The sequence below is a fragment of the Plectropomus leopardus genome, chromosome 4 (genome assembly GCF_008729295.1).
Source record: "Plectropomus leopardus isolate mb chromosome 4, YSFRI_Pleo_2.0, whole genome shotgun sequence".
Taxonomy (NCBI): domain Eukaryota; kingdom Metazoa; phylum Chordata; class Actinopteri; order Perciformes; family Serranidae; genus Plectropomus; species Plectropomus leopardus.
Window position 1 is genome coordinate 23,659,847 of NC_056466.1, and position 11,525 is coordinate 23,671,371.

Below are 11,525 nucleotides of genomic sequence, written 5' to 3' on the forward strand. Positions count from 1 at the left end.
AAACTTTCAATTTTCCCGCGAGGGATCACATAAATAAACAAACCTAAATGCTTGACGTCGATGAGTACATCCGGGTCAGAGCATGTGCTTCCTGTTAGCAGAGCCCTTTAAGTGCAGCTAACAGCTCTGAAAGTGTTGTCTCTGCCTCTTATTTCTGAAAAGAAGATTCGTGTTTTTTAGATTTCCCTCTGATACTTAGCCTATCCCGGTCATGGTGAGCCTCTGTCCTTCTTAAACTCTTGTATTGCATTCACTGTTTTGCAAGAGATCCGAAAAATGTGAAGCTTAGATCATTAGCCATATGAGCTAACTGCTGCTTTGACAGCTCAGGCAGGAGTTGTGTTTCTGTGTTGTTGTTTTTGTTTTGTTTTGTCTGCTTCACTTCTATTTAAAAACAAACAATAAACATATAATTAATTATTTATATTAATTTGCCCATATTTTTATACAACTGGCTGCAAAGAAGGTTTCTCCTTGAACCTGACGTGAAAAATGTAGGTTTTAGAAAACCTCGGGAGGCACTATTTATATTTTCAAGGACAGGGAAGGGAATTATGTTTTTCATTTGGTGAAGGGAGGAACATTCATCTTTACAAGGTTGCCTGAAAGGCACGTTTTCTTCTAAAATCACACCATCTATCATAGCCAGAGACTGTAAAATATGGTTATTTAAGATGAAGGGAGGGTGAAGCATTTTCCATTAGTCTTTAAGGGAGGATGAAGGAAAATGTTTGTTTTGTATAAACAAAAAACCAAAGTTGCATCACAGCCACACCCTTCTCTGATAAATAAAGTACAGTCCCTTACATCACACAAAAAGTAACTGCAGCCATAGATTGGCCAAATGACAGCAACACCTGTATCATGTAATGCAATCCAATAAAAAGCCCTGATTTATGTTAAAATGTTGTTAAGACAGGTATTAACCGGTGAGTTATATTTATGTATTCTATTACTTTGTATAACTTTGATATTTCATTATTTTCATCTACAAATCGTGGTTTGGTCAATAAAATGTCAGGAAAAAAGTAAGAAATTGCCAACCATAAATTCCCAGAGCCCCTAAGTAATGCCTTCATTTTACTTGTTTAGTTTGACCAACAGCCCAAATCCCAAAGATATCCAGTTTACTATTGTAGAAGAATAAGGAAAACAGCAAATGTTCTTACTTGAGATAATGAAACCAGAGATGAAAATGACAATGATAATTTAAAGGTCTGTAGACACTTTCTGCAAATCACTTAATCTGCAAGTGGTTTTGGCTGTTGTGAAATCTCAGATGTATCTGTCATTTTTCTACAGATCAGGTCAGTGCTGCTACGCAGGTTAACCTCCCACATCCTGTCCTGCAGCAGAGGATCATGTCTATTCGCAGGTCGAACACCTCATGGTTTGAAGCCTCTTTCACCCGATCACACAGCCATCCAGCAGGGCCTCTGTGGACCACTCACGTCAAAAATCACATCCCTGGTCAGATACTCTGACTTACCTACACTGAAGTACACCATGATTTACAAGCTGCCGCACATTAAGCTCCTCAGAGCTGTGTCCAGGCTCAAACTGCTCCAGACTGCAATCACCGGGGTCATCTTGCCCCCGGTTTACATCCTCTACCTCCAGGAAGAAGTCCCCTTCTTTCTTGTCAGCTACACAACTGGGATAGCGCTGTTCGCTGGTGTCATGCTATACACTGCCAGTCACTTCTTCAGGAGGGTTGTGGGAATTATGTACCTGGACCAGTCCCAAACCACGCTCAAAGTGTCCCACCTCACCTTCTGGGGCAGACGTCATGATTTCTACCTGCCTGTGTCAGATGTTATGACCATCGGGGATACAGGGGACAACGTAAACGAGACAATACTTAAGTTAAAGAGATACAGCGGTCCAGAGACGATGTATTTCTCCACTCGCTTTGGACATGTGGTGGACAAACACAGTTTCGAGAAGGTGTTTGGAACTTTAAAATGATTGTTCAGAATGTATTGATGATTGGGACTGTTATCAACAGTTCATTTTCCTAATTATTATGTTCAAAATCTAACTTGTTAAAGTGATGAGGATGTGTTTATACAGTAGAAGACTGTCACTGGGATAATCTGTGACTGGGATATGCCAAGTGACCAGTGTTGGCAGTAATATGTTAATATTACACAGAATACTGTTGCCTGGTATTCATTTTCCTAATGTGTGACACAGGAAAAAGTAAAATAAAATCAAAGAGTCTTTATGATAAGTGAGGTTGTCCTATTTTTCGTATTATTTTTTAAAACTATTTAATCTTTTTTTTAACCAGGCAAGTTCAGAAATGGCTCCATATGCATTTCACTATCATTTAGATAATGTTTCGGCCTTCAGGCCTTCTTAAATATCAACAAACATATAAAATACTTGATACATCGATAACAAAACATTCTATTTACAATTTTAAATTTACATTTTACAACAAGACACAACAGAAATATGCTAAATTGATTCTGGTAAACTGATTAATAGTGCTCTATTCTATAAAAGTTCGATGTTAGCATTACTTTTTTTTATTAAGTTCGGTGGCACTTGTTTCAACAAAACTGTTTTACAAATAACTACACGTTTTAAAGTGCATTCATGATTTTGGAAAAATTCATGTATTATTACATTGTTAAATTAGTATTGCATTTGGGAAGAGTGCATTAGGACTTGTTTTGGACTTGATACTGAAAGTTTAGTACTTAGGACTTTAGTCAGGCCTTGTCAGTCATGACTTGGGACTTTCCTGTCTTGACCCACAACTCCGGTACAAAGACCCGAGACTTATCTGTGAATTGCAAAACAGTGACTTGGTCCCACTTATGGTGAAATTCTTTTACTAAATACTTCTTCGAGCTAAGCAACGAAGCACATATTTGTTATGATCTTTTACATTTGAAGTGGGAGATCTATTAATGCCATTACAAAGATAAAAATAATATAAATGTATACTCTTATACATGCTCTCTCGAGTACTGTAATAGCCTTGATTAATATTAAACAAACAACTGGATGATCCAATTACATGCCAGATGTGCTCCTCTGAGATCTGTTCCTGGCTCACCTTCAGCTCTGGAAGCACCAAGGTGATAATGGTCAGCCTCAAAGTTCCCCTGGTTGACTAACTGCTGCCCCCTGCTGGCCTGGAGAGACATGGCAACCTAAAAAGACAACAGCAGACATCAGTAAGTTAAACCATAACTTATGCATTGCCTAAAACTTTGTTGAACAAATTTGTGCACATTACCTTTTTGCTGCAAGAAATGGCAGATATACACAAGGTCAAAGTCAACAGCAAGACAGCAAATCTTATGAAGAAAACTATTGGAGAGCAATCACACCAAATCACAGAGCATCATGAGTCCAACAGCCTTCATTAAAATCAGTTGCATTAAACCTCTAATATCATAAAACTGAAGTGTGGGAAACTGGGCTTGGTTGGCACACCTTTTACTCTGCTATATTTTTCAGGAATCATTTCTTTTAAAAATATTCTATCAAGCAGCAAATGAAATGTTAAGGTCTCAGCTTTGAACAAATATGTTTTATACACACACAAATGTTTTCTAAAATTAGCTGATTCATGATTGGAGTCATGATGTGCATTTGTACCATCCAGCCTCATCAACATTCAATAGAATATCTGTAATTTAAAAAAATAAAAATTACAAAATTTAAATTTAATTTCTCATTTACTATTGCCATCAAACATTCAAAAAAATAATAAAAAATAAAATTAGCAGTCATCAATGATCACAGACATTCTAACATAAGAATGTAGTCAATTCCTTTGTCTAATATCCATAAGTAACACATTTCCAATATCTCTATCTAATTAAGTTTTTATAAGTAAGTCTACAGACTACTTCTTTACTTTAGATACAAAAATGTCAACCTTATTAAAAGAGTTAATGACTTTTAGATTGTTAAACATAGTAGATGAGTGTCAGTTAATAAAGTAAACCTTTTTATGTTACATTTTTGTTTTTTCTGACCTTCAAAGGGCCAGATAATAGCTTTGTGCCAATTAACCCCGGTCTCCCATACCTTTGTACTCATTTGCAGCTATCTTTTTCTATTTGTAATGTAATTGGGACTGCACACAATATAAATGCTTTAAAATGGTCACATTAATTGCCTGTTTAAGATGATGGCTGTTTCTGGGTCTTTTGCACCTTCATCAGCTCTCCCCTGTGAACCACATATACTGATTACATCTTTTATCTTCCCAGTCAGGTTCCTGTGGATACTCTGTAATTTCAGCTCACTTTTTACTACTCTCACTCCAGTTTAGAGCTGTTTACGACAATATCTTTATATATCTTAAGTTGCTGTCATGATCCCGTAATAATCGTATGACATCAAAACAAAGTGCTTTAGCTGCCCATTCACTTTCAACCATGTCACATTTTCATTGTAAGGCTCACTCCATTTCTGACTGCAGTATAAGGGCTGCATGGCAAATTAATCAAAGCAAAATGAGCTACTGACACCGTTATTTATATAGCTCTTTATTTAAGCTACTTAAATATGATTTGTCAACATGTCAACCACCATGACTACGAGCATGACAAAGTGTACACAAATTTGTACATTGGTGTATTATTAGGCATCAATACATTCAACGCAGCATGTGACCCACTTTCATATTACACCTTCATCTGATAATATTAAAATTAGATATGAGATATGCATTTAATATTCCTGTATCACTCTGCATATAACCTCTGAAAAAAAGCATGCCAAGAAAATGCATCATAAAGTCTCTGTTGACTCTTCATGGCCACAATGCAATAACATCATTGCACTATTAGAGTCAGAAGTATACAAATGTAAGTTCAACAGAGTGAATTAAATCAAAGACAATAAATACTGTACCTGAGCTATTAACACGCAGAACCTCAATAGACATACAGCACAAATGTCTGGAGCAAAATATTATTTCATAATGTTCAGATTATTGTTTGCTACTATCAGATGGTGTTTGATTTAGAGTATAGTGGATAAAGTTTGGCAGAAAGAGTGTGTCAGAGCTCACAGAAGATACCAGGCAGTGAAACCAGCGAGGATGGCCACCCAGGCCGCTAGAGCCACCTGACAGGGTGGATGGCTGAGAAGTGTCATGGCTAACTGACAAGCGTAGACGGGATTCCCACTGGCAGCTGTAGAGAGGAGGTGGTGAAGGAGGTGGAGGAGGTGAGGGATGGAGAGCAGACAAAAAGAAACAAGAAATGAGGTCAAACAAAGCAGGAAGACTGTCATCATGAACAAGTAATTTCATGGAATTTAACCTCTTTAGTGCAGCTCCTGTATGGTGCATTTTGCTATTAGACATGCTCCATAAACAGGTTATTACCTGTATATATTATATACAGGTAATTATCTCTAAAATGCAGAATGGTAAGAGGGGATTATTTAATCTAATCTTTTAAATTACTACTTTCTCTAACAGAAAACTGAATTTTTGTTGAATTCCTAATTTCAGAATTAAACTCTTAATTGTCATATATTTTGCTTGGATTGAAAAGATTGAAAACATCTCAGTTAAAAGACCCTTTTGCAAAGCATTAAATGTACTGGAACACAAGTGTCCTCGAGCTAATTTACTGATTGTTTTATAAATATACTGTAGGGGATACAGTATGCTAAAGTGATTTAAATAAGTAAATAATAAATACAACGAGAAACAAATGAATAAATAACACATAGGCTAAATGGAAATAAAATTTACGCCTAAGCTTCTCTAATGGCATTTATTGTCTTTTTTTTGTAAACATCTTTTTGTTTTTCCTCTCTGTTTATGAACAGCTCTTTTAGCAACAGTCCTGTAACTCTTAGAATACAATAAATACAATTACTGTTTTATAGAGACAAGAAAAAGGTTCTATTTGTTCCTAAATATAATGTAACATTTAAGGTGTTAACATCTTTAAGTCAGTATTAGATGTATATCTTAGTTTGAGCTGTTTACGTCTGTAAGGAAAATCGCACAGAACTTTATTTGTATGGAGCATTTCCTTTCCAATGATGGCACATTACAGTTGGCACTGATGCAGGCTCACTGTTTGGGGGCTTTATCAGCCACATCTTCTCCCCACTAGTTGGCTTGGGATGGGACTTAATCAGTCAGACCCTACACGTGAATGCAGAAACGGAGTGGAGGTGGGTAGGGAGAGAGTATAGAGGGTTGTGTGATGAAGGCTGAAAATCTTACCCATTTTTGCTGCATAGTAGGGGCACTTGTTGATATCACCTCCCTCCATGATCTCTGCATGACTGTGTCCAAATCCTGCATCTTGGACTTCTTCTTTGATTGTTTTTCCAATCTCTTCAAGCTCTGTAAATACCTGTTTTTAAAAATTAAAATAAATTTCTGTCATATCTTTATCTTCTCCTCCAAAAAACAACTTTTTTTCTTGTTGTTGTCTTCTGCATCATGGCAATTTACTGTGAACATCTATTGTCAAATCTCACCATCATGTTAAAGCCAAAGGCCCGGTTGGACTCGTCCACGATCCTCTCTTTGGTCTCAGCGTCCAGTTCCAGCTCGTTCATCCTGCTTCGGTAAAGCTGCTTGAAGCCCTTGTGACTATGGATTCCCTCAAACTGATAAAAGTTGAGACCCTCACCTGTTGAGGGGAGCTTCAGTGCCCTCTGGGCCACTTTCTTGAGGATCTGTCCACCTGAGAGGTCACCCATGTAGCGGGTGTAGGAGTGGGCCACCAGCAGCACCGGGTTGTTCTGTCCCACCTCGTGGATTCGGTCTACATAAGGCTTGGTGCCTGCAGAGAGGCTGATCTGGGAGAAAGAACACGCTATGAAAGTCAGAGGGCTCTGCATTTATGTCACAAAATGTTGCTGTCATGTCTAGTATGATCAAGGATGTTTGCATTGTTTTTAATCTATTTCATGATATTATCAGTAAAAAAACAAAATTTTTATGTTGCAGAACTGTGATCAAATTCAGATTCTGCAACATGGAAACTAGTATAACAAAAACATGATTATATAAGACACTTTTTCTGATTACAACAAATTGAATATTCAAGTTGGGTGAAAAAACATTGCTGCATATATTAAAGTCACACTAATCATTTCTGAATTTCATGATCCAGGAAATGCCAGCTATATCTCAGTCTCCTCTTTGTGACCTTTGACACTGACATGCAGTCTCTGTGTGCTCTCTGCTGACCTGGCTCTCCCAGTCCTGCCCATAGAAGTACTCAAGGTCCTGAGCCAGGGCCTCACGCCGGTGCAGCTCTGCAGGAAAAAAGATCGGGGCGATGTCAGGATGGTCACTGTTCTTCTCCATCTCCTCCTCCATGGCCGAGTAGACAAAGTATAGAGCTGCTGTACCCCTCTGAGAACAGAGGCAGAGAGAGAAAAAGTGGAAGACACAAAAATGACAACCACTAGGTTAGATATAATATTTCTAACACATGAATCAAGTTGGTGATTGATGACACATTGCAAATTTCTTTGGTAAGTCGTTTCTGATTATGTGTCATGGCAGAAAAAACCCCCCACTGATATTGAACTGTGACAGAAACAGGGAGGTAAAGTTCAAGGGTAAAACAGTGATATGGTAAGATAAATAACTGACTAACTTAAATCCAAATATTACACTTGTTCATATTGTTATTTTCACAACTTTTTAAATGCAGTTACTGATGCTGCCCTGGTGCCTGCTGTTAGTTTGTACTCTGCTAACAGATGTTTTTGCCCTTATCACTAGAAGCTGGACTTCTCACATACAATAGAAGACGCTTTACCTTAAACAGCTCGTGTTTGATGCGGCCTCTGAGGAAATCTTTAACAAATTGGCAGTTCTCTGCTCTGTCGTGGGACTCCTTGGTCCCCTCGGCTAACATCTCAGACAGGTCGGTGGGGCTTGGTGAAATAGTAAGAGAGAGAGGGAGGAGGGACAGACATAAGCACCATTCAGCTCATGTTATATCTTTCCACCAATTTGCCAGTGCAAGAACAAATCACTGATCACGGCAGTTTTCCTCCACACCTAAGAACTTCATCATCATCGTCCACAACAATCCTTGCCCCACCATTCATCACACCATTGGATTTGGGCTTGGATGTCAGCTTGGTTTCCATCTTGCAGGTTGTCACCTAAAGACAGCAGGACAGAGACAATGATATAAATCAAATATTATACATAATGATAAGAGAAAACTAGCTGAAGACAGTGACTTATACAAAGGGATTCTTGTATATTTATCCAACAGTGATGTGTCGCTAAAATAGGAAAAAAAAAAGCTGGAAATTCAGACATCAACATTACAATTTTAAGATATGTTTTTTTATTTGATAAGTAAAAGATAACTGTTAAAGATGAATCACTTCTTTTACATAACACGTCAATATTGTGTAAATGACCTCTGACAAATCCACCAGTCCCTATATAAGTATAAGGTTTGTAAAACTCTCTCTAGGGTCACTAAGCACTTGTAACTTTATGACTTTTATTGTGAAAACCCAGGAGTTAGTAAAACTCAATGCATTATAATTCCTTATTAACTTAACAAACGTCAGGTGCACGCAACGGTTCAAAGAACTACTGTACTAAAACATTTTTATATAACATTAGAAGACAATGGTTTTTTATATTTGTGTAGCTTTTATGGGCATTTTTGCCAAAATAAGTCGAAGCAAAGACATGACATTTCAGCGGACAGTTACAAAACTGACAAAACACGTCTTCGGTATTATGCAAGCAGCCACAGTCACGTCGGGGTCTCCTGACTCCATGTGAACTTTATAAGCTGTTTTTTCTCTGTAAAAACAAACATAGACTTTGTATTGTCAATCTATATTCAGAAAATGAGAGTAAAACGTTGTTTTACCTTAAAATACCGCCTTCCTAACACTTCTCAATGCAGCCGGAGGACACGATGTGCGGGGGGCGCGGTTCCTATGACAATAAGCCAATCAGAGTTCTTCATCGAGGGACGCAGGGACGCTGATTGGTTAGATACACAGATTTTTAAGCCAATCGGATTGCGCACAACAGGGAAGAGGCGGGCCTTGTGTTGATAAATATAACTAAAATAGTGTGGTGGGAAATGAAGTTTACATTGTTTGAGTATAAAAAAAAAAAATGTTATGAAACGTATTTTAGAGATGCATCGGCGAAAGTTTTCAACTAAGCACCATTTGATAGAAAACACTTTGACCTGTTTGCTTATAAAATGACCATTGTGTCACTCTGTAGTGCATGCTGGGTGTGCAAATCACTTTATTTAAATACTTTTTAAAAAATATCTCAAGATATATTTATTTTCTTACAGTACCAAACGATGATTTATGTAAGAAAAAACACGGCATCAAAAATCATGGCATTTCTTTACTCAGTTACTTGAGCATGCTTATGGGATAGTATTGACATGCTATCTCTATTGCTTTCTGCTTTTACCATATTGTATTATTTTATTTTATTGTACATAATTTTGGCCAACTTTGGTTGTTTTTAAACGTGCTTTATAGACACATTCTTGTACCTGCATTCAGTGGCCTTGATTTTTCCCACAAACTCTGTACTGTGTTATGTTGTTTGGACCTCCAGGTGTCACTAGACTCCACATAATGTACCACAAAAATATATCAAATACTCACACAAATTCATTAAGCTGCTGAGCAGTGTCAGTAACTCAGGTCATCAGTGCAGATGGAGCAGTGGGCTGTTGGCCCATTATTGTAGCTGCACTTGTGATTATTATCAGTCAGTATCTGCTGTATCGCTCTCTTTACCTTATATTGGTAACTAATATAATGTCATGTAACAGTAAAAAACTTGGCCAAAATCTGCAGCAGTTACCCCCCATCTGCAGCTGTTGACCCTCATAATCGCTTGTTACTTGAAGTTACATCACTACATTCTCTGCTCATCTGCACAATGGCACGGATGCAAAGACATGAACACACGTCCTGCTCCGGCACCAACTGACAATGCACAGGAACTGTATGTACATGTCATACTTTGGATGGTTTGTCTAGCTATTGCCTGCTGTTTACATTATGTTCTCTTATTAATCTACACATCTACTTGGACGGAGCAGATAGGGACTGGACTGGATGTTATTGCGTGATTGCAGTCACACCCTAGATAAAGAACACCCTCAGTTCACCTATGGGCTCCCAGAAGAACACTTGAGAACATGAACAAAGGAACAAAGGTCCTGGATTGGAGTTTTTTCCTCTGCAAAACCTCCGTGTATTGAAAGGGATTCTGGCAGCCCAGAGGGCTTCTTTCATGTCTTAAAGGGCCCTGGAGAGCCCTGCTCCACTGTAGGAAAACCCCACTTGTACTCGTTGCTGTCCTTCTCCAAAACGTCCGACTACAGACCCACCTCTGTTTGTTTTTGTCATTGTTAATAACCGGGACGAGCTTCCTATGATCAACAATATTGCATTGACCTCGACTCCATTCTTGCCAGAGTGATTTTGCTTTTATATTCAATACAACTTCCTGTGTTTATGAGCATTTGGCTGCTTTTCTCTGACTCATTAAACATTAACAATATATAGGAAGGCGCGTGCAGTTTTTTTAGGACTGATGTGTAATACTCTTAAGCATGCCTGAGTGCTTGTGTTTTCCCAAAGAGGGATTTATCACAGTGTATCCCAGATAACATTATGTTTGTATCACTCCCTGTAAGTGCTAAACTAAGGCCACTGCTCCCTGGGGTTTACATGACGCTGCGATGATCAACTGTCCAGCCATGCCAGTTCATGCTAATCACACATCTATCATGCAGGCGCTTTGTTCCCTTACATTGTTTACCACATTCCAGACTGTTTTTGGCACAATATTTTGGATCTTTATTACACAAAAGGGAAACCTTCCTGTCTGTGAAGGATTTCCTCTTGTTTTCAATAATCAAAATGCTCCGGACTAAAATAATCCAGAGTTGATTAATTTAGGCTCAAATCAAATTTCAGATCAGTGTGTTTTATAAAGACTGTTTAAGGATTGTTAAAAACAGTGTGGGCCTTTAATGGTTTTTGGCCTTGAACCATCAAACAAAACTACATTTCAGTCCTTGACATTCCTGACTGGTCATTGTCAAAATATCGCTAATTTCCTCATTGACTAATGTGAACTAACAATGTGTGATTTTGAGTCATTAAAGACTTGTTTTGTCCACGAGTTTGGCACATCATACATATAATATAAAAAGCAACATTTAATAAACAGATGAGTAGAGAAATTAGATGAGAAATGAGTTTCACTATTGGGATTTTTACCCTATGGTCTGGTAACAACTGGAAAGTCTGGACGAGCCACATGACTGAATCATTTTAACCCCGCTCAGGTTAGTGCAGCGCTTAGGTCGTTGCTGGTAGCTGAAGTAGTTGGCTTGGCCGGAGTGCTCTATGAGCTGCACAGTGTGGAAGCAGTGCCCATCATCTGGGTTATTTTATATGTGGCAGTTGAGCCATTATGACTTAATATGCCACTAAACAACTCTCATGAAAATGAACAAAGGCCCTGCCTGCAAGGCTGT

The 11,525-nt window shown here is 38.2% G+C and overlaps 2 protein-coding genes across 2 annotated transcripts; one reads left to right on the forward strand and one right to left on the reverse strand.

Annotated features, from left to right (window-relative positions):
• Positions 1-107: 107 nt before the first annotated feature.
• tmem186 (transmembrane protein 186) lies at positions 108-2,191 on the forward strand. Its single transcript, XM_042485828.1, has 2 exons — positions 108-214; positions 1,303-2,191. The coding sequence occupies exons 1-2, from the start codon at positions 212-214 to the stop codon at positions 1,966-1,968; spliced, it is 669 nt and encodes a 222-aa protein (XP_042341762.1). The 5' UTR covers positions 108-211; the 3' UTR covers positions 1,969-2,191.
• Positions 2,192-4,520: 2,329 nt separating this feature from the next.
• Positions 4,521-8,926, reverse strand: hmox2a (heme oxygenase 2a). The gene is made up of 7 exons (XM_042485533.1): positions 8,865-8,926; positions 8,024-8,130; positions 7,779-7,896; positions 7,199-7,366; positions 6,481-6,804; positions 6,221-6,353; positions 4,521-5,168 (listed from the first exon to the last, which is right to left on the reverse strand). The coding sequence occupies exons 2-7, from the start codon at positions 8,113-8,115 to the stop codon at positions 5,041-5,043; spliced, it is 963 nt and encodes a 320-aa protein (XP_042341467.1). The 5' UTR covers positions 8,116-8,130; positions 8,865-8,926; the 3' UTR covers positions 4,521-5,040.
• Positions 8,927-11,525: the final 2,599 nt, after the last annotated feature.

Bases quoted from the DNA above. Each gene is read 5' to 3' on its own strand.
- hmox2a (XM_042485533.1), bottom strand. From the start codon at position 8,115: ATGGAAACCAAGCTGACATCCAAGCCCAAATCCAATGGTGTGATGAAT. The intron at 7,897-8,023 runs GTGTGGAGGAAA...TATTTCACCAAG, and splicing joins GATGATGATGAAGTTCTTAG to CCCCACCGACCTGTCTGAGA. The intron at 6,354-6,480 runs GTGAGATTTGAC...TTTTAAAAACAG, and splicing joins CCTTTGGCTTTAACATGATG to GTATTTACAGAGCTTGAAGA.